The 23,654-nt window shown below is 41.1% G+C and overlaps 1 protein-coding gene across 1 annotated transcript in view; it reads left to right on the forward strand.

The window, feature by feature from the left end:
* The first annotated feature begins 1,560 nt into the window (after window positions 1-1,560).
* The window catches only part of LOC113406163 (putative uncharacterized protein CXorf58), a 34,347-nt gene continuing 12,253 nt past the window's right edge, over window positions 1,561-23,654 (forward strand). The window contains exons 1-6 of the mRNA XM_029910954.1: window positions 1,561-1,600; window positions 12,178-12,317; window positions 13,955-14,049; window positions 16,661-16,772; window positions 20,362-20,493; window positions 21,580-21,809. Of these exons, the coding sequence (XP_029766814.1) occupies window positions 1,561-1,600; window positions 12,178-12,317; window positions 13,955-14,049; window positions 16,661-16,772; window positions 20,362-20,493; window positions 21,580-21,809 (749 nt within the window). The remainder of the gene's footprint in view (window positions 1,601-12,177; window positions 12,318-13,954; window positions 14,050-16,660; window positions 16,773-20,361; window positions 20,494-21,579; window positions 21,810-23,654) is intronic.

The raw sequence follows: 23,654 nt of genomic DNA on the forward strand, positions 1-23,654 counted from the left end.
TTATGCTGTTCTTTCAAAAGTTTACCACAGAACATTGACTTAATACAGCTTTGAAACATTACTATGCAGAAGAAAAATGCTGCTTTCCCTTTATTTTTTTAGTAGTTTATGTTTAAAACAGAACTGTCCTGGATTTGCTGCTTCTTTTTTTTTTTTTTTGGTCTCTGCTGCTGTGTGATTGAGTACTTCTGGTTCCAAATGAGGTGTGTAGTTGACCAGTCAGTTTCGAAACTCTGGTTTCATAACTCTGAGGTTCCAATGTAGTGAAAAATATAGTTTATAAGGGAAATTAGTGCAAATCATCCATTCAAATGACTGTAAAATTCAAAGTCCCCACTTGACTTGGTGTGAATAGAGCTGGTCAGGAATTTTCTGACAAAACAGGTTGTCATCAGAAAATGCCACTTTGTCAAAACCAAAATGTTTTGGAAAAGTATCTGTTTCATGGAATCATAGAAATGTCGGGCTGGAAGGGATCTTGAGAGGTCATCTAGTCCGACCCACACACACTGAGGCAAGATATGAAACCTAGGCCTCCCTGACAGATATTTGTCAAACCTGTTCTTGGATCGCATTGACTCGGATTGCATTGGATAGGTGAATGGCAGCCTATAAGTCCCCCTCCCCAACAGTCTGTGCAGCTGTTTGGAGGGGGTACAGCGAACTCTTGTGATGGTAGTTGAGGGTTCTAGCAAGCCAGGGTAAAGGATTTTTGGATAAATGGAGAAGGAAGAACCAGGACGCATACCAGGTGCAGGGGTCAACCTGGGATGAGATTAAAAAGGAAATGGAGGCAGTGTTAGGGGACCCAGAGGGATGCGGGGTGGCTGAGGAGCCCACCCTCCTTCGGTATATGGGTAGTGGAAGAAGGTCCCTGCCCATTGGGACTGAATGCCTTCCAGGGAAAGGAGGCACTTCAGTCCACTTGTGAGAGGTTTGAAGTAGGGGCAGCATTATGGGAAGCTGCCAGTAATCTTTCAAGTTTGGTGCTGTTTCAGCAAGGGCTGCTGAAGGGTTGTAAATTAGTTGGGGTGGTTAAAGATGATTTGGCACAACAGGGTTTAGAGTCAGAAGCAGAGTTAACAGACCACCTTTAGAGACAGGAGCTGGGACTTGGTCCTGGGGGAGTGGAGAAAAAAAAGACAAGGTTTCAAAGTGAAAAATGGCAGGGTTTGCAGGAGCAGGTAACAACCCCCACTCTTCTCCCAGAGCCAGGATGAGAACCTGGGGGTAAGGGTTCCCAACTGTTTCAACCCGGGGAGCCTACTCTTGGTTCGGAGCTAACTATATCCTTTTCTTCTTTTTCTCAGTTTACTTAATTTGCTGCTGGTAGCCTATACTTTAAACTGACCTGACAGGCTTCATCGGTTTCTTTCTACTTCTTTCCCCTCCGCTCCCCAGGCCTTTCCACGCTTTTATTTTTCTGAAGTTTTAATGGAGGGTACACTTTGGATACTTATGTGAAATGTTTTTGGTTTTTTGTTTTCTTTGGGACAAAGTATGACAGAGGTCTGCTATATTCCACTGGAATTTTTTGGAATAAAAGATCCATGGGCAACCATGAAGACAAACGTTTTACTGCCTTTTGAACAGTCTCAAGGTAAAGACAGCACAGGTTAAGGCAGCTGTGTGGCAATAATTGTACTTGGTGGCTGAGATGTTAAAGGTAGTGCAATTTGTCTGTAAGAACTAAATGTAGTAGTAAGTGATTTAAAGAAGTAAGTGAAAAGTTACAAATACCTTTTGCAAAAATTGATAATACAGGGTTTGGAGGAAAGTAAACATTTGGGAGTTCTGGAAATGGTAAAAGGTAAGAGTTGTGGTATTACAAGAAGCAAGTTTTTGGTTTGATAATAAAACCCAGTTATATAAATGTAACTGTATGTGCAACTCTGTGCAGTCACATTGGATGGAACCTTGGTAATTAAATTATACCAGGGGGTCAGGTAGAGTGGCTACTACCACCACTATGCTTCTGTCCCCAGAAGCCTTTACAGCTATTCTGAGGGAAAATGGGCCCTTTTCCCACAAAAATGGTCTATAAGGGACTGCTGCAGGCAGCAGGCAGAGAAATAATCTGATCAAAATTATTTGACTATTGGGTAATGTAATCAAAATCACTAAAGGAATGTCAGGGGTTTCTACTGGAACTTAACTTGACTGCCCCTGGCTGTCTCTGGTTGTACAAGATGGGAGTGTAATCGGGGTAAAGTAATCACAGTGCAAGGGATGTTAGGCAAAAGATAATTTTGTGTGCGCGCACAGGAAAAAGAAAAGGAAAAGGGGAGCAATGATGGGAACACTGAGCCTTGGGGTGGCTCTGGGGAATCGCACTGTCGCTTTGGTGGGGGTGCATGAAAACTCTGGGCACGGGGGACGCAGTTACACCTTGTGTAGAATTAATATGGCTAATATAATGTTATGGAGGTTAAACTATTTCCCAGGACGTGTGCAGTGTATATTGGAAAAGGGGTAAAAGAAATGCAAACAAAACATGGTACTTAATTAAAATCCTATTAGGGCTCCAAAAGGAGCCACAATAGGTTGTGCTCTCTCTTTCAGATCTGTGTGTGTTTTGGAGCAGGAAATGAAAGTGAAAAGTAATCAGAACTCTGGTTGAAGTGGAATGCGTCCCTTTTAAGACAGTCTCTGAGCTGCTGAAAGCTTTGGATTCAAAAACAAGCCAAGAAAGCCTCTGTGTGGATGCAAATTACCTAGCTGATGGGGGAAGGAGGAAACTGCCCATAAGTAGCAGCACAAAGAACCTGCAAATAATGAATATATCTGGTCAGCAAACAAGCTACTAGAAGACTCAGATGATGGCCCTCCAGAAAAGGGAGGTGAAAAAACAAGTCAAGCCTGAAAATAAGGGGGACAGGTTAACCCTAAGGGTGTGTGTGTGTGTGTGTGTGTGTGTGTGTAGCAGAAATCTGAAGCTGTCTCTCAGCTATTACCTGAGAATGAACTTAAAGCTTGGTACAGCAGAGAAACTATTGAAAACCTGGTCTGTTGTACAAGAGGGGAAACTGAGGTACACTACCTCATGAATTTCATAAATGACCAGTGAGTGGGGTAATTCACTAGCCTGACTATAGAACAAAATAAGGACAGCCTGGAGGTAATTCTTCTGTTTTTCCTGCAGTTAGCAAGGAAATTTGTAAAAGGAATTGGTATTATTATTAAGCAATATTCTGGAAATTGTTTCTTTTGTATTTCAGACACTCTACAAGCATGCTGACGCCAGCGGAAGAATAACCCAGAATACCATGGATCTATGTTTTGTGTTGTTTGTCTGTAGTGTTTGTCTTGTTGCTAGTATCATTGTGTTTCAATGAACAGAAAACCTCATGACGTGGGTGGAGATGGCTTCAAAAGGCTGAGCTTGGGGGGCGGGAGAGATGTGTATGGGAATGCAAAATGCTCAACTAGGAGGCCAGCACCTGTGTAATAGCTACCATGGTGCCTGGAAATAGAATGGCAACTAAGGTGGGCCCCACAAGCCCTATGGGAATAATGAGAAGGGGAGGAGCTCACTGGGAATCAATGGAGGAGTGTGTAAAATGGTGTAAATCCAGAGAAGATGTTTGGATGTACCCCTCTCCTATGACTATGGAGAAGCAGGATCAATGGCCTATGGCAAGGGGAGGACAATTGGGTGTACTGTGTATGAGGTGTTTTGCTGGAAATGTACATATTACTGGGGGCACAATTACACCAGTCCTTAACCAACTACACACATCTACATGCTGCTATCTGGACGTTAGTGCACAAATGGATCTGTAAATTTTATTGCTGTGAATAATGGAACCAGGGCATACTGCCTGATTCCATACCAAGTGGTTAAGTTGGTTTGGACTATAACCCATTTCTCTGTGGACACTAATTGGAATAGGTGTGGTATGCCCGTACGAGAGAAGGTGCAGGGCACTATACTACATAAGGGGCAGTGGGACAAATGGAATATCGACACCTTCCACCTTGATGCCTGGCCCTATCAGGAAATGTGTCGCCATATGTCCTATGCTTTTCCAGGGATACCTGGGCAGGAGGATCCCAAAAGAAAAAGAAAAAAAAAGGGGTGGAGTGTTAGGATATAGATATTCAGGCCTGTCTGCAAAGGCCTATACTTTAAGAATTTAGGTGTATTCTTATCACTTAGCTAGTTATAGAGACATAAAAGAAAGAATCAAAATCACTGTCTGCCAGTGTAAGGGCCCTCTCTTACTGTGACAGTCTGAGGCCCTGTTCTTTGGCTAAGCAGCAGAGGCCAGCCATAACCTGGGAAGTGTATGGTCACATCCTTACATTTCAAACTAGTTGCTTTGAAATAAGGTGCTATTGGGATGTTAGGAATACAATCCTGTCCTGATATTCCTATCACCTCCAGAAAAAGGGAAGAGCCTAGAAGATATAAAAGGAAACTTAGTTTGATAGCATTCTGTCTGGCAAGAACTCACTTATCAATAGCTGGGATGTGAAATCCTCATTTCTGTATTGTTCTATCACTGTAGTCTCCACTTCCCTATTGTTTGTCTGTATAATCTCTGTCTGGTTCTGTGATTGTTTCTGTCTGCTGTATAATTAATTTTGTTGGGTGTAAACCAATTAAGGTGGTGGGATATAATTGGTTAAATAACCATGTTACAATATGTTAAGATTGGTTAGTTAAATTTCAGTAAAATGATTGGTTAAGGTATAGCTAAGCAGAACTCAAGTTTTATTATATAGTCTTCAGTCACTCAGAAAGTAAGGGGACGAATGGGAACAGGGAATGGGGGTGGGGGAATTGGAATCATGTTTCGCTAAGAGGGGGGGAATGGGAACAGGGACACGGGCAAGGCTCTATGGTGTCAGAGCTGAGAAGGGGGACACTGAGGAAGGAAACTGGAATCATGCTTGCTGGAAGTTCACCCCAATAAACACTGAATTGTTTGCACCTTCGGACTTCGGGTATTGTTGCTCTCTGTTCATGCGAGAAGGACCAGGGAAGTGAGAGGGTGAAGGAATAAGCCCCCTAACAGTATCTGTTTCATGGAATCATACAAACGTAGGGCTGGAAGGGATCTTGAGAGGTTATCTAGTCAGACCCACACACACTGAGGCAAGATTAATTAAACCTAGACCTCCCTGATAGATATTTGTCAAACCTGTTCTTAAAAACCTCCAGTGAGTAGGATTCCACAACCTCCCTTGGTAACCAGCTCTATTGCTTAACTAGTCTTATAGTTTGAAAGATTTTTCCTAATAGCTATCCTACATTTCTCTTCTGCAAATTAAGCTGATTATGTCTTGTCTTACCCTCAGCAGACATGGAGAACAACTCTTCACCGTTCTTTTTATAAGAATCTTTTACATATTTGAAGACTCAAGTCCCCGCCTTTGACTATCTTCTTTTCTTTAGGCCAAACAAACCCAGTTTTTTCAAGAGCCAGGTCTATGCTACAAGTTTGTTGGCATAGCTATGCCACTCAGGGGTGTTAAAAACAAATAAACATCCACCCCCTAGTCACCATAGCTATGCCAAGATAAGAGTGTTTCTGTTGGCCCAGCTAGTGCTGTTCCTGGAGGCGGTATTATACCAGGAGCAAACCTTTCTTCTGTCAACATATGCAGCATCTACAGCAGGGGGCTCTGCTGATATAGCTACACCAGTACAGCTGTATTGGCAGAACCCATGTAGCATAGACCAGCCCAACCTTCCCTCAGAGGTAATATTTTCTAAATCTTTTATCATTTTTGTTGCTCTCCTTCTGGCAGAACCCTGCCTAGTTTCCTGCCAGCTTGTCAGAAGCCCCAGGTCTTCCAGGGTCTGCAGCTCTGGGGCAGCCCTGCTATGTGCTGTGCCCCAGTGGATCCGAGAACTTTCAGGATCCCTGCAGCAGAGCTAGAAGGGAAAACCTATAATGGCAGCAGGCCATAAAAAAGACTCAGTTTGGGAATAAGAACCATTCAAGAAATATATGTTTGCTGATGCTGTTTTAAAGAAAGTCACACCAGTAAACTGGTGGAAGTCACTTAAGCACTTGGATTCAGAGACTGTTGAAGTGATAATATCACTTTTAAACAGCAGTAGCTTCTTTTGCCAGTGTAGAAAGAATATTTTCTTCCTTTGGACTAATTCTTTCCAAACTGAGAAATCATTTGGGACCTGAAAAAGCAGGAAAGCTTGTTTTTCTTTTCCAGATTATGAACAAACAGGAAAATGAAGGTGAAGATGACTGAGTTAGCTGCAGAAGCCAATATTTTAAGTTTCTATTGATGACCTGGCTGATGTAGACGATTTAATTTTTTTTTTAATATTTCATTTAACTATTTTAGTTAAAAATAATTTTAATAAAAACAAACCTGATTTTAAAAAACTTGAATGTTTAACTACATTCAAAAATTCATATGCTTCTTTTGTTAAAACATTATATGTTTGCTGTTGAAGAAAAAAATCCAGAATACATAATAATGTTGTTTTAGTTAAATACAACAATTTAAATGTCTGTCTGGTGATGTTCTCCTCCTAATACAGCATGGCAAGAAAATCCTCCAAATATTAATGATTAACCTATTGAATTGGAGATAGTTAACCTCCCAATGACTTCATAAATATATGCTTAAATTACCTTTGGTAAATGAAATAACCAATCATTCATTTTGATACAGCTGTAAAACTAATCTGAAAAGTTTTCAAAATAAATCACTGTTTAAAAATGTATAGTGTGTACCTTCTAAAAATGAAACCTACATCTATATGTATTAAGGTTATAACAACCAAGAATGCACCTTTATGTAAAAATCCATGATTAAATTGAGACTTCCTGACTAGTGATTTAAATCAATCATGATTTAAAGCTATTTGATTTAAATCAAATCCACCCTGCCTGGCTCCAAGGTAAGGGGTCTTGAAGCCCTGAGAAACCCTGCTCAGAGTTTCCTGGTAGGAGCCCAGAAGCCCTCAGAGCCACAGCTGAGCTGGAAGCCTCAGAGCTTAGGTGCCTAGTCACCGAGATTCAACTTCCTTTCACAATTTTTGAAACAAAATACATTTAAATTATTTCCAAAAGAGTTTAAGGTTCTCCCCTTTTGTGAGAAATTTCAAATTCTACATTTTGCTGCAAAACAGAACTAAATTTGTTTTCAAAATTTTGGAATTTCCCACAGAAGGAAATTTTGACTTTCAGCCAGTTCCACTTGTCAATTCCTACTACTTGTCAATAGATGGCACTAGAGACCATTGCTGTCATATTGAAAAAATATTACACATTTTAATGGAAACATTTACAAGTGTGGTTTCTGTAGCAATTCCACTTAAGATTGTAGATTGCTAAATGAATGTGAAAATGCAAGTCATATGACATCTTACATCTGTAATTAATTGTTATTTATCCTGAACGCTGATAATATGCTCAGCACTGCACAATAAATTCATTTAAAAAATCATTTTGAGGTCATCGATTAGCTACAATTCAACACCATATTGGATGTTTTAGGGTACTACTCTGTGGAAAATAATAAAGTTGTGCCAAACTCTGTGGGTCTTGTGACACCATAAGTTTTAAAATATCATGGGGGAATGTGACAGATGTAATTTACTATCATGTTCAATTTAACTTTTTTTTTTTTGGTTAAGAACCATATGAACTCTCTGAAACCTATGAACATATATTCTTTCTAAACATTAATTGCAGGCATAACTGTAACACCCTCTCTCTTTGGACACGAACACGCACGATACTCAAGCTATTTACAAGCTACCATTAACTAACTCCTAATAGCTCCCAATAACTAACTAAAAAGATTGCATAAGGAGAGAAAGTTAGAAAGAACAATGTCTAAAATGCTATCCTGATATATTTAACCTGACACAATTATGTTAAAATATCAGTATGAGCAATAGAAGTCTTGTAAAACATCCAGTGTAACTAATGTGAAATTAATCACTTTAAAAGTCAGTTATCTTCAGTTAATTCTGCAGCACTAGTTATAAAAAACATTTCCAAAGCTGTAACTGGATACATGAATAAAAATGCTTCAGGCACTACAGAGGATGGTAAGCAAAGACATGGACATGTTAATTTCACAACCATACAAATGAGTAAGAAACATTGTAAACAAGCAAATAGAAAGTAAAAGATAGGCATTGAAAGATTTGTATAGTACATTCATAAATTTCTAAGATCTTGAAAACTATTTCAGTATTTAAGGGCTGATCTTTGTAGTTCATTAGTAGTAAGAAAAATATCATACAAATGTCTTAGGCTTGGTCTACACTACAGAGTTAGGTCGATGTAAGGCAGACCTAATTATGTCAGTGTACACACTACAGCCATTGTAAGTGCCCTACTAGACCGCCATAAATCTATCTCCACAAGAGGCATAGGGCTTATATTGGTGTAGTTAGAGCGATTCAGTGTCCCTGTAGCCACTATACTTACACTGGCTGTTGACTGACAAGAAAGCTGGGCTGTCACAGCTGCACGCCCTGGTGCTGCACAGAGGCTCCCAGCTACCCACTCCCTGTGAGGAGTGCTGGTACTGCTTGGAGGTTCTTGGCTCCCGGCTGCTAGGAGCCCAGCTTTCCCCCCTGCCCCGGCCCCGGCCTCTCAGCTGGGATCCCAGCGGGGGAGTTCTATGTCCTGAGTCTGGGCAGCTCCCAGCAAAGAGCCTTGGGGCAGCCGCCGGGGAACCTTGGGGCAGCCACCAGACTCCCTGTGGGGAGCCCAGGGCGCAGCCTGGCAGGGAGCCGAGAGCCGGGCTACCAGTGCCCACACTGCCCCTTAAGTCAGATTGCACACCACTCACAAGAGGAAGGTAGCGTGGATATCAAACACGGCACTAATCACTGCTGTGGTTGTATGTCAACCTAACATAGGCTGACTTATATTTTTTAGTATATATGTGCCCTTAGACTTCATACTTGGCAGATTCACATGATATGCTAAGCCTGGATATTTCCCTGTGCTGCTGTATTTTCTTTTGAACGAAACCAAACTATTCTAATACACCTCCAATTAATTCATGCTGTTTATTACATTTGGAGCAACAGGTAAACAAATAGCTGCTCTGGAGGGATCTGTTCTGTAACCAGTCAATCCTGGAAAGGCTACATATGCATAGAGTTAAGCACTTGTTGAAATTTACATAATAATGGCCACACTGGGTCAGATCAGTGGTCCATCTGCTGTGGCAAGCAAAAAAAAAAGCCCAATATCCTTTCTTCTGACAGTGGCCAATGCCAGGTGGTTCAGAGGGAATGAACAGAACAGGCAATCATCAAGTGATCCATCCCCAGCTTCTGGCAAACAGAGGCTAGATGGTGTTGCATCCCTGCCCACCCTGGCTAATAACCATTAATGGATCTATCTTCCATAAACGTATCTAGTTCTTTTTTGAACCCTGATAGAGTTTTGACCTTCACAACATCCTCTGGCAAAGAATTCCACAGGTTGTCTGTGCATTGTGTGAAGAAGCACTTCCTTTTGTTTGTTTTAAACCTGCTGCCTATTAATTTCATTGGGTGATCCCTAGTTCTTGTGTTATGTAAAGGAGCAAATAAACACTTCCTTATTCATTTTCTCCACACCAGTCAAGATTTTATAGACCTTTGTCATATCCCCTTTAGTCATCTCTTTTCCAAGCTGAAAAGGCCCAGTCTTTTTAATCTCTCTTCATACAGAAGCTATTCCATAGCCCTAATCATTTTTGTTGCCCGTCCGGTACCTTTTCCAATTCTCATATATCTTTTTTGAGACAGGGCAACCAGATCTGCATTCAGTATTATATGGGTATACCATGGATTTATATTATAGAGGCATTATAATTTTTTTAATCTTATCATCTATCTCTTCCCTAACAGTTCCTAACATTCTGTTAGCTTTTTTGACAGCTCCCGCATATTGAGTGGATGTTTTCAGAGGACTATCCACAGTGACTCCAAGATCACTTGCTTGAGTGGTGATACCTTATTTAGATTCCCTCATTTTGTCTGTATAGTTGGGATTATGTTTTCCGATGTGCATTACTTTGCATTTATCAACACTGAATTTCATGACATTTTGTTGCCCAGTCACCCAGTTTTGTGAGATCCCTTTGTAACTCTTCACAGTTTGCTTTGGACTTAATTATCTAGAGTAATTTTGTATCACCTGCAAATTTTGCCACCTCAATGTTTACCTCTTTTTCCTGACCATTTATGAGTATGCTGAATAGGACTGGTCTCAATACAGACTCCTGGGGGACACCACTATTTACCACTCCCCATTCTGAAAACTGACCATTTATTCCTATCCTTTGTTTCCTATCTTTTAACCAATTACTGATCCATGAGAGGATATTTTCTCTTATGACTGTTTACTTTGCTTAAGAGCCTTTGGTGAAGGACCTTGTCAAAGGCTTTCTGAAAATCTAAGTCCATATGTTTGCTGAACCCCTCAAAGATTGATAAGGCATGATTTCTCTTTACAAAAATCATGTTGACTCTTCCTCAACAAATCATGTTCACCTCTGTGTCTGATAATTCTGTTCTTTAATACACTTTCAACCAATTTGCCTTGCAGACTCACTGATTCCAAGCCTGTGCTTGAGCATACATAGACGTGAAGCCGGGCTCACAATGGAGGAGGAACCAGGTCTCACAGCCATGCTAATGCCTCCCTCCTGCTTGTAGCGCTACCCCACACAGACACACCTGCAGCACCTGCCTCAGAGTCTACTGTCTGGCTCAATTCACTCGGCTGCAGTGAATTGCAGAATTGAGACCGCAAATAAAATAACAAATGCTACAAGTTATCAGATGCCTAACGTTAATGAATTTTGCTTGCCACAGCTTTAGCCTGTAGCACCCTCTGTTGACGGGCTGCACATAATAATAAAGCGCCAAATGGCCCGTACCCAATATTTTCAAACGCGATTCACACCCGTGTACTGAAGCGAAGGGTGGCCTAGGCAACACTCAGCGAGCACAGGCACCTGAGCTCAGGAATGAAATCCCTGACGCAGCAGGCAGTTAGCAGGGGAGCAAACGCTTTGCATGGGGACCTGAGGCAGATCTGTAACGAGGCCACCGGCCCTCCCGTGCACCCGGGGAGGCTGCCAACGGGTGCCTGGGCACAGGCTGGGCTGCTCCCGCTCGTTCACGCCGGGTTACCCAGTGGGTGCCAAGGTGCCGCTCACTCTCCTCAGCCCCGCCGGCAGCAGCGCGCCGGGCAGCGGAGGGCGAGGGCCTGAGCCCGGCCACGGGTGACATGGCGGCCGGGCAGCGGCCGGGCGCCAATAGGCGCTGCGCCCCCGGGACGGGACTTTCTCACCTTGAACATCGCGGCGCCGCTCCCAACCGCGTCGCTGCGCGATGATGTCAGAGCCGCACAGCACACGCGCCGCTACGGAGGCCGAACGACAAAAACGGCTGGGAAAAGGGCGGGGATGGCGTGGTTTCCCCTCTCCCCCCACACACGTGTCCCGGTCTCCAGGCAACAGGGACGCGGGGGCGGGGCCTCTGAGTAGCCGGGTCATGCTGCTGAGCGGAGCCGCGCGCCGGGCGGGAGGTCTCTCGCGGCCGTGAGTAACCGCGGCGCCCCCCCCCACCCCCCCGCGTGTTCGGGAACCGCCCGGCCTCGCGCGCTGCCCGCAGGAGGGAGGAGTTAGCGGGACTGTGAGATCCGGTCCCCTCCATTGCCAGCCCGGGGTCCCCGCCACGCCGTGCGGACGCCCAAGTAGGGGCCTGGAAACAGCGAGTCCGCACGGCCGGGTCCCCTCCCCCCTCGGCTTACGTGCTGTGTGGACGCGCACCCCGTGTCTGTCTGTCCCCGCAGCTCGCTGCCCCGGCGGCTCCGCTCCCTTCCCCCCGAACGGCCCTGGCGGTGTCACCCACGGGTCCGCCTGTCGGGACCCAGCTGCTGTGAGCTCGGGTGACCATATTTCCCAAAGCGAAAAGGGGGCCCCCCCTACTGCTCGCCTGAGCGCCTCCCCGCCCCGCGTGGGGCTGGCATCTCCCCTCCCCCACCCCCGCATGTTCCTCCGCACCCCACTTTTTTGATAAAAGTGAGCAGTTGCCAACTGACCGAGTCGGCAGGAGCACACTGGACAAATGCCCCCTTCTGCCACACACACAAAAACAGGTCGGGACGGCTGGGACAGGGCTTTAGAAAAGGACCTGTCCCGTCCAAAACAAGACATACGCTCCCGCTACAGTGAGCGCAGGGGCTGGTGCTGATCTCGTGTCTCCTGCCAGGGCGGACGAAGAGCTCGCAGCTAAAATCCTCCAGCGAGCCTGGTGGAGTCACATCAACAGGAGGCTGTTCAGGCTGCTAACACACACCATCCGGGCCGCGGTATGCTCCTCCGGAAAAACCCTGCCCGTCCGCGCTGTAAACTACCCAGGGCTTTGCTACGGGGGGAACCTTACCAGCACAACTCTACCAGTGCCTGGGATACTGCTGGGGCAGTTACACCACTCCAGCTTCCTAGGGGGAGACACTTCTTGTGGAATGAGCTCAGAAAGCAGTAAAACCAAATTGAAAAAAAAAGACCCTCAAGGAGTTACACTGGTATAACTGGTGGTATAGTAATATCTTAACAGTTATGTTGGTAAATTCTCTAACAGTGCATTAAATAACCATAAATTATCTTCTCCAGGGTAATGCAGTTAGGGTGAAAGTCTCTCCTGTGCAAATAGCCAGCACAAAGTCTATGCACCCTTTAAAGCCCATTAATCCCTCAGAAGTGTTCTGGCCCTCTTCACAGGGGTGCACAACTGTTTGCTGTAAACTTCACATAGTCCCTATTGATCTATCCAGGCATAGGATGTCAATAATTGCTGTCGTTTTTAGAGTAAACGTGCTGTCCATAAAAAGGCCTACAGTACGTAAGAAATTGCTGTTTATGAAGGCTTCCAGTTTCCCAGATATGGATCTAACTGCTCTTACACCAGTTTTTTCTCAAAGAGAAACCAGCCTGATGTATCACTGTGCCACTGTCCAATTAGAAGCACCAAATACAAATGGTGATTGCCACAGTCTCTTCTCCTTGCTTATAATTCATGGCTCCATTTTATCACATAAACACATCAGAGGAATAATTACATATGCTCAGGAAGATCCCCCCTACTCTGCCAAAGGTGGAATGGGCTCCTGACTGATCCATCCCTTCTGAAGAGGAAAGTAGTATTTCCTGGAGAAGTACCAGTACCCAGGTCCAAATTAACCAGCAGGCACAAAAGGTTTGGCCTTAAGACCCTGAATTCCAGTGGAGCCCTACGCTAGAGTGATGAAACCCCTCAGCTGTAGCTTTTGGAGTTAGGGTAGTATCACTCTTCTGAATCTGCTATGCAGGCAAGCAGACAGGCTAGCTCCTATCTTCTTGGACAGTTCTCCACATTCTTTGCTCTTACTGTCTGTGTGTCTTACACTGAGCAGAGCAAATATTAGAGTGGATTCAGAAAAGCTGTTTTTCCTCCTGCAATAATGTCACTCCATTGAATGGAATAAAAGGCAAGAGACATAGGGAGGTGTTCAGAGAATGGGGTGGAGGGAGAGATTGTTGATAGTTTAAGAGCAGACGAAAGACAGATGGAGAAGGAAAGAAGATGAGCAACTAAACAGTTCGGGGATTTAGTAAAAGGGAGGAGCTAAAATTGTATGTGAGATGTATTTCCTAATATTTGTTGTTCTTATTGAAAACTACTTTGGTTTTTTTGTAGTGCAAAGATGAGAAAATAAAACTCATAACATTGGAAAGAAAGGGCAAAAAGATAACTTCAGTAGAGAAAAGAGTAACATTGGGTAAAAGAATAAAATGAGTAATAAAAAAGAAACAATATTGCAATTCTATAGTAACTGCCATTTAAGAATTTCAAAGCACTTTAAAATATTAATTAACACTCAACTCCCATGTGAAACAGGTGTGGGGTGTATTATTATAGGAACCAAAACTGCTCAATTTTACTGAATAATGCCTGCATCTGTTTCAGGAGCATTGCATTACATATGAGATTATGAGGAGAGTGAGTCCTTTAGAAGCTGAACTTATAAAAGATCCTAGTATGCAGTGTAAAGTCAGATTCAGGTAAAGTAGGCATATTTGTTTATTCAACCTAGCATATATGATGACTTTTTCTAAAGTTAACCAAAAGTGCCATCAATTGTTTTTATTATAGTGTCACACTAGCAATGTTAGAGTTGATAGGGCATGTTGTTTTAGGTCCCTAAGTTCAGTAATACTCAAACAAATACCTTTTGGGCTAATATTTCTCATGTATTTTTACCTCACAGGTGAGTATTTTTGGAAAGTTTGATAAAGTTTTACTTGTTCATCTTAAAGTCACTGAAGCGCAGAGTGGGGGAAATGATTTTTTTGTTTGTTTGCTTTGCTTTTTTGGGATGGGGCATTATTTTTGCAATACAGTAGAACCTCAGAGTTATGAACACCTTGGGAATAGAGGTTGTTCATAACTCTAAACAAAACATTATGGTTGTTCCTTCAAAAGTTTGCAAGTGAACATTGACTTAACACAGCTTTGAAAATTTACTATGCAGAAGAAAAATGCTGCTTTTAATCATCTTAATTTAAATGAAACAAGCACAGAAACAGTTTCCTTACCTGATCAAATCTTTTTTTAAACTTTCCCTTTATTTTTTTAGTAGTTTACGTTTAACAAAGTACTGTACTGTATTTGCCCTTTTTTTTTTTTTTTTCTGCCTGATTGCGTACTTCCAGTTCCAAATTAGGTGTGTGGTTGACTGATCAGTTCGTAACTTTGGTATTCATAACTCTGAGGTTCTACTGGAAGTGATTGTTTTTCTTGTTTTCTAAAAACTGGAATTTTTTGATATGTGGTGATTAACTTTTCATATTGAAAGCCAGACAGGTAAGTAGTCCTATGTATAGTAGAAAAATTTCAGATACTTTTATTGCACACCATAAGCTATGTTTTCTTTTTAAAAATGCAAACTTACTATGGACTTGGATCTCATCTAGAATTAGTGCTCAATACATGCCTGAGGAAATGTAATTTAGAAATAAAATTATCTATTTTGCATACACATACCATTATTTTTGCTATTTTTCTTTTTTACAACACACCAACATGCAGCACTCCAGATATAAATATATATTTTTAGACATTCAAATAAACATACTGGGCATAAGTTGTGCCCTGTGTGGAAACTGACATTGAGGGAGGAAGCTGGTGGTATTTGCAGTTTTCACTACTACGTCCATAGCTTCAGGCAGAAGAGAGCAGCTTTAAATTGCAGCCAGGCTTCCACAGAGAGCCTTTCCCCAGTGAAGCCTGACCAGAGGATGAGCTGAATCAGCATATTCACTAGCTGCATTGTTCATGTCCCTTCTCTGGCTAGTCTGCACTAACCAAGTACAGGTACCTTAACAAAGGGGTATGATGGATACCTTGCATTTCTGCAACTCCCATGCCCTCTGGGCAGACTTACTGCCTCCAATTGCTCTGCATACAAAATCTGAATCTCGTATTGTTTATTCATTGTGTGATCAATCAAACAAATGCATTTGATTTGAGTTTGTCCTTTAAAAAAATTAATTAAATGCTAAATGCAAATAGCCATGAATTTCCAGACTTGTTTCTACATTTAAATAAGACGTTTTAAAAGAATTATTGTGTTTAACAATTTTTAAACTGTCAGCATTTCAATTATATTATTCCATTTTGGCAGGAATTAAGATTCCAATCCTGCAATTTACAACACGTAGGTGGGCTGACTAAGGTTGCTAGGCATCCAGTTTTCGACCAGAATGCTTAGTTGAAAACGGACCCTGGCGGCTCCTGTCAGCACAGCTGACCAGGCTGCTAAAAGTCCAGTTGACTGCAGGCCAGCAGCGGGGCAGGCAGACTCCATGCCCAGCTCCGCAGGGCTCCTGGGAAGCAGCTGGCATGTCCCTCCAGCTCCTAGGCAGAGGGGTAATCAGGGGGCTCTGCGCGCTACCCCCACCCGCAGGCACTGCCCCGAGCACGGTTCCACAGCTCCCATTGGAGCTGCCGCTTCGTGGGAGCACCTGAGGTCAGCACCACCCGGAGCCCGCACCCTGAACTCCCTCCCACACCCCAATCTCCTGTCCTAGCCCTGAGCCCCCTCCTGCACTCTGAACCCCTCAGCCCCAGCCCAGAGCCCCTCCTGCACCCCAAACTCCTCATCCCTGGCCCCACTCCAGAGCTGCACCCCCAGCCGGAGCTCTCACCCCTTCCTGCACCCTAACCTTCTGCCCCAGCCAGGAAACCCCCTCCCACACTCCAAACCCCTCGACTCCAGCCCCCCAAGCCCCTCATTCCCGGCCCTGTTACTAGTTTGGAAGGGATTCCAGGGATGATTTTTTTTAACATATTAGTCTGTTTTAAATTTATATAAAGAACTAAACGCAGCTAAAGCACACTTTACAAAAACACACTGGGGTCATGTTCTCTTCATAAAATACATATGTGACCATCCATGTTCATGCATTAGATTGTCTCATGAATTTGGGCAGCTGCAAGATTCAGATACAAAAAGAGAGTTAAGATACCATGATTTGGTATTTCCATACTGTCTAAAGTATAGGGTTGGTTTTTTTTTTAAATGTTTACCACAACTTCACATTTCCTATCTTTTCAATAAGGAATCTGCTCTTTATAGTGCCAGATAGTTAACTTTGTTCCTTGTTTCTTTAGATTTGCTGGTCATGAGTTTCCACCTTTCATTGTGTTTAAGATTTTTCACCATACTGGAGGCCAAGGCAGCAAGTACATAAGTGGAAAAAGAACAATAAGTCCAGCAAGTGAGGTGACTTACTGGATGTTTGTGTGATCATTTTCTCTTCACTTCATCTATACCTTGGCTCTGAATTTTATTTTGTAAAATCCTATAACATCTTTATCCTCAGTCACACATATTTCCAATTCTAACAAGCAACCGCTTCATTCATTAAACAACATTACTTTTGTTAGCAAAGAAACAATGATTCTTTCAGCATAGTACATAAAAACTCTTTGTATATCTATGCCCATATTCTCTATTTGGATTAATTTATTTCTAGGAAATTTAGTCACTATAGGCACTGTTCTGTATAGCTGTCTTTCACAATTCTTTTGTCATTCAGTTCTGCCTTTATTTAAATAGACATTAAAACTATATTTTTAGGCCCCTGAAATTAGTTACGTCAAAAGATTTGTTTTTATAAATTTGCTGAACAGGATTCCATTAACCTTGTTCTTTTGACAGGTTATCCTTCCAGTGATGATGTACTTAAAAACAAAATCACAACTTCCGATGCATTGAACAATAAGTTCTATTCTATATAGATTTCTATACTATGCTCATCTCTGTAGTATACAAATGCCTATAAAGATAAGCTGTGCGCACTTAGATTATAAGCTCTTTAGGGTCTGGATCGCCTTTTTGTTCTGCGTTTGAAAATTGCTTAGCACAGTGGGCTCCTGGTCCATGACGGTGCTACAATAATACTACTAATAATAATACAGTGTTTTTCTTCTTCAAGCATTCAAGCAAGTCCACACTCTAATGTATGTTATTCCTGTAATACAAGAAGCAAAAATTATTTTGGACCAAAACAAGAAGACTCCTGTAGCAATTGTGTGGTGCAGGTTGGGTTTCAAGCTGGATTTCTGAAAGCACATACTAGTATTTTTTTTCTTTAAAACTGCCTATTCTTTATTGACTGTAGTGTCTTGAATAAAGGAGGTTTTAAATACGTACCAGGTACAGCAAACATTTTTTACTTAGTGTATTAGACCCTTTGATTGTAGGAGAATCATAATGTGAAGAATGCTTCAATAATCTTCACCTATTCTCTCACCACTTTCTTCTGTTTCCTTGGAAATTCAACAAGGCAGCTAGTAGAAGAATGCAGACAATGAGAATGGTACAGATTTGCCATGTATCTGCCAACCCTTTGGAAAGTATGTAGTGCATGACAAATCCTTGAGGGAGATTTGACAAGCCTGCTGCAGCTGGTTGAACTGTATAACAAAATGGCAAATGGAATTCAATGTTAATAAATGTGAAGTAGTGCACACTGGAGAAAACAATTTAAATAGGGATTTCCGACCTTTCACATCAATACCCTTATCACTGTACTATGGGAAATTCTTATGTGGATCTGTCTCAATCTCTCTTATTAAAGCCATTCCACTTGGTATTAAGTATGCATTGGGCCAGAAAAATAGAGTGAGGATGACTCTATAGTCCTGTGGTTAGGCAGTCATCTGAGAGGTGGGAACCTCTTCTCATCAGGCAGAGAGGGAGTTGAAGTGGGGTCTCCCACATCCCAGGTGAGTACCCTAACCACTGGTTATAACTAATGATTATAAGGGCAGCTGCTGCCTCCTCTCTCTCCCCTCCCAAGTGTTTTGTGTGGAATTAGGCATGCTCTGAACACACCTACTGGATCAGACCCTACAAGCAAAAGGTGGGAGAATGCCTATGGTTAGGTGGCAGTAGAGCAGGGGTTTTGTGGATCTGGGACTTGGGTTCTTAACTCCCTTTGTAGATCTGGGATTGTCTACTTTATAAACATCAACTGTCAGAATCTTGGATCACCCTTGGCCTCAGAGCAGGCTGCTCACCTAGCTTTCCAGTTAGAAGAAACACACTGCCATGGTGGATACCAAACTAGAGGAAATAGTTTAAGAACACAAAATGACCACACTGGTGTTTCAAAAATGATGGAGTAAAGAAGAGTCCCATAAACTGCCTAAATTGGTCTGTAAGCACTATCCTAAAAATCCAAATTGTTAATTTCTGCAGTATTTCACTTTCAGATACAGTAGTATATTTTACAGAAGTTCTGTCATTGCATCAGTGCTGCTTGATACAGTTTACTGCATCATGACATTACACCTCATTTGATATGATATGTCTTAATATATTTATAGCACAGCATGATAAGTCAGAAATGCAAGTGGTCAGTACCTACTGATCTTCCAACCTATTCAGTTTAGCTTATATTTAACATGAGTAAGAACATCTTTATATTTTAAGCAAAGAGGCCCGTTTTTTAGGTTTATTCCACCCAGGTAAGGAAAAAGTTGCTGTGTCAATATAGTGTTATTGACTAATTCAGTCACTCATGAATGAATATAATTTCCTTTTTGTGAAATGAAGGAGGGTGGCAGCTTTGCAAGAAAGAATTTTTCTGGTGTTTGCATGTAGCTTTCATTTTTAATTTTTAAAAAATTATTCTTAATTCCATCACGTTTGGTGGCTGCTGTGGAGGCAGTTCCTCAGCACTCTTACAACAGAAAAATTGGGTATGGCCAAAACAATTATTTTTATATATAATAACTTTACCTTTCTTATAACATCTTTAATACCAAGAGATCCTAGTAATTATACACCATTGAAATACAGACATTTCTGTATCAGAGGGATGTTAAAGTTCTAATGTCTACTCCAAAGTACTAATGTGTTAAAGCTGTTTGAAAAAGTTTGCAACATTTAGAAGAATCCATTTTTTTATATTGGCAAAGTGGGGTTTTTTTATATTCAAAGAGACAGATCCTTAGCTGATCTGTCATAGCTCCATTGACTTCAATAGCACTATAACAAGTTATACAAGTTGAGGATGTGGAGCAAAATCTTCTGAATCAATGCTAAACAGAGTCTCAAACTTAAGCAACCACCACCCTTAGACAAAAATCAGACTTGACAAATTTCAGCCACAGAGATGAAGGTTTTAAAAAGCTGTAAACATCTGAAGAAGACCCTAACTACAGATCTTGTTGCCCATTCCAGCAATAATGCTGTCAGAGGGATGAGGAGGCAAATGTAACTGTCATTGTGAAAGCTTATATGAATGAAATAAGAGTTAATTAGATGCTGAGTAATTAACTTTTAATTTTCCATCTAAAAGGTAAATCCTAGATTAGTTACCTGGTGCATCTGGGGGAAGCAGCTGTGTCACTAAGCATTATTTTCAAATTTGTAACTGAAATTGTTTCACCATTATGCTGACCACTATTTTCTCATTGTTTACTTGCATTCCTCTGACTGTCTGTATCCATTTGTTGTCTCTTGTCTTATACTTAAATTGTAAGCTGGCTGGGACAGGCTTTTCTGTTTGTACAGCACCTAGCACAATGGCATTCTTGGTCCGTGACTAGAGCTTCTAGGTGCGACAATTGTATAAATAATAGTATTAATAATGCAGAGTTAGTGGACAATCCATCTCCAATTGCTGTGAGCTTTCTGTGTACTAATTAGAATGCCTTGTTTATTTTATTTTTTTTGTTGAGCACTGGGATTTCAGGAGGATTAAGACTTTTCCCTGAGTTGAAGTATGAGGACTCTAGGAATTTTGTGTGTGGTTTTTTTTTTGGTTTTTTAGCTACAGCATATTTCCTGTTTTTTATAGGCAGCAGCTGATGCTTGCAAGTTGATGGGACATCGGAAATATTATGATCAAATGATATGGGATGAACTTCAGTACCAAAACCACAAAATAATAGACGAAATAGATGTTGCTACAGTGAAAGATTACATGCAAGTAAGAAATGTTTTCAAATATTTTCTTACAGGTTTTGGTAATAAAAAAAAAACTTCTTTTGAGGAAAAAAGATTATGATATGATCTAAAATATAGATAGTGAGTATGACTGCAAGACTAAAATTTAAAGACCTAATTCTCAACAGCTTACACGTTGTGCAGCCATTTATATCAGCTCAAAATGAGTGTAAAGGGTACCTCAAGCACTTCCGTGTGAATGCAGAAATCTGATTTGGTAGCGTTTTACATCCACCTTGAACCGATGTAAATGACTACAAATTACAAGGCAGCGGAGAATGAAGCCCTATGATTGTGAAGCTCCAGAGAAGTTATTGAAGTTGTATGGATTAATTCCTATAATGTGTATTGTCAGGGTTACACAAGGATGGTAGAAATCTTTAAAAGATCAATCTGATAACAGTGATACTCTTTAAATGGAAAAAGTGAGAAGAGAATCAGTACCTTTTTTTTTTTTTTTTTTTAGACCAGTGTTAGTATATTGATTTTGATGGAATTACAGCTGATTTACAGTGGTATAAGTGAGAGAAGAATCATCACCAAGAAGTGCTGATGCTTGAGTAGTGCAGTGAAACCTTTTCTGGTTAATTCCTATATTTAAAAAATTAGGGCCAAATCCTGGATGACTGGCTATGCCACCCAGATTTAGGAAGGACGGTGACACATAAAGATGGCTATAAACAATACTCTAATTTCAAGTAATTATTTGTTACTATAGAGCAGTGAAGGAACTCAGGCTATTAATGTACATATGCATATTTTTGTGATCAGTTTAAATTTAGTGATTTTATTATAATTATATGTATATTTATGTAATAGAGGTAGATACAGATATCCAGAGAACAGATATCATCGTATTATAGGAATTTTAAAGCAGAGTAGGTCATTTCAGGGGTTCCAACCATTTGATTTACTCTGAATAAGGTTTTCTTTAATGTGCAAGTTCATCATTAAAATGATTAATGAGGACGAGAAAATATGAATAGGGGAGACTTGGGACCTCAATAAAATGAATTAGGTTTATTGCAAGCATTTTATAAATTAATATTATTATTTTGTGGCCTTATAGTATATCAGTAACCTGGATGAGACCCCAGCATACTTTGGTGGCAGGGATAACTGCTGGAGAAAATTGTCTCTGGAAAACTTTCCCAGGACAATAATAATGTATGACATAATGGATTATGCACAGTCTGGGACACTGTCAAACCGACTTAAGGAGAAACTGACATTTCTGCTCCTGAAGCCACAGAATGAAGAGCTACGGCATGATCAACTCATGACTGTTTCTCGAGCCAGGTAAAAAAAAATACCCAACAACTTATCCACAATAACAAGCTTAATTTTTATTTTGAATTTCTATACTTTGTACTTTATTTTAAGGATCTCAAAATACGTATTAATTAATGTTTACAAAACACCAGTGGTAAAATTATCCCCATTTTACAGATGGGTAAACTGGCACAGAGGAGTTTAGTGACTTGCCAAAGTTCATACACTAAGTCAGTATGGAGTCAAGGATAGAACCTAGGAGATACTCCTAGTGCTTTGCGTTATCCACTAAATAATATTGTCTTAGGGATTGTCCAACAAGTCAACATTTTAATTTTTAGTAGAAAAAGATTTGCATTATCATTTACTGGCAATATAACAACAAATATGTACCACAAATCTCAACATATAGTGGAGAAAATTGGATTTTCTTTTATATTCCTATTTAAACTACTGCTACCATTTTGTAACTTTTGCCATTAAACATCAATGTGTTTCTCACTAACACATACTGGGAAATAATTAGTGTCAATGCCAAGGGGCTGGCATGTCTTGATATTCTCTTTTAAATCACAAATCTACTTGATTTTAAAAGAGGCCTTACTCCAAATCTTTTCTCTAAGTATGTTCACTGAAATGGAAAACACAACACTGAGTCATGTCATTCTTGCGTTGATTGTCAGCACATCTTTTTTTAAACTTCCTTTTCTGGTCTTTTTAAAGTTAACTGATTTTTTTCAGTTTTTTTCATTTTAATTAAAGGAATATTGTCAAAATTGGCAGGCCTCTGCCTGTCCCCTAGAAAAAGTTACGTTCTCAGCTATATTACTGTATTGACAGCCATGAACTATGAAGTCATCTGTTCAACCAGTAGTTCACAGCATAGGTGTAGGCCAGGGGTTGGCAATCTTTCAGAAGTGGTGTGCCGAGTCTTCATTTATTCACTCTAATTTAAGGTTTCGCGTGCCAGTAATACATTTTAATGTTTTAGAAGGTCTCTTTCTATAAGTCTATAATATATAACTAAACTATTGTTGTATGTTAAGTAAATAAGGTTTTTAAAATGTTTAAGAAGCTTCATTTAAAATTAAATTAAAATGCAGAGCTCCCCAGCCTGGTGACCAGGACCCGGGCAGTGTGAGTGCCACTGAAAATCAGCTTGTGTGCTGCCTTTGGCATGCGTGCCATAGGTTGCCTACCCCTGGTGTAGGCAGTGATCATGCAAACTTCCCTGTGATTCCCCACCAATATACCTCAAGTATTTCGAAGGGACCATGTCTACTAGGTGAAATGGTAGTTGGATTTCTATTCCCATTCAGCTGTCATTTTTATTTACGTTGTGGCAGCACCCTGTATGCTTAGCTGCTTCCCCCAACACAGATGACGACAGTCTCTGCACTGCAGAGTTTATAATCTAAAATTATAAAGGCAGATGAAGGGTGAAAGAAATCCATATGTCATGCAAGCAAAGTAATCCACCTGATGACAGACACACATCTAACTAGTCACGGTTTTATTTTGACACTTTTGTTTAGTTAAGTGCATTACATTCTTGGTCTCCCACCTCCTTATTTTTAGTCCACAGCAATCCCCAGCTTTAATTCCAGAGTTCTTATGCCACTCCCTCCCTGCATTCAACACCTTTCCTTTGCATAATTGAATAGCTCACTTACAAGGTACATAGATTGTTGACACTGCTAGCCAGGGTGTCAATTAGTGCTACAACTGGTAATTTTCTAATGTGGTCATCTGTGTATTAATAATTAGAATGAGATCACATAGCCCACTGAACAGCTTTCTGTTCATGGCAACTGGCAACCATGTAGTCCAACTCCTTGTGAAGGTCAAGGGAGTCTTAGACTATGTCTATAT

Source organism: Terrapene carolina, unplaced genomic scaffold (genome assembly GCF_002925995.2).
Source record: "Terrapene carolina triunguis isolate 2854851 unplaced genomic scaffold, T_m_triunguis-2.0 Scaffold23, whole genome shotgun sequence".
Taxonomy (NCBI): domain Eukaryota; kingdom Metazoa; phylum Chordata; order Testudines; family Emydidae; genus Terrapene; species Terrapene triunguis.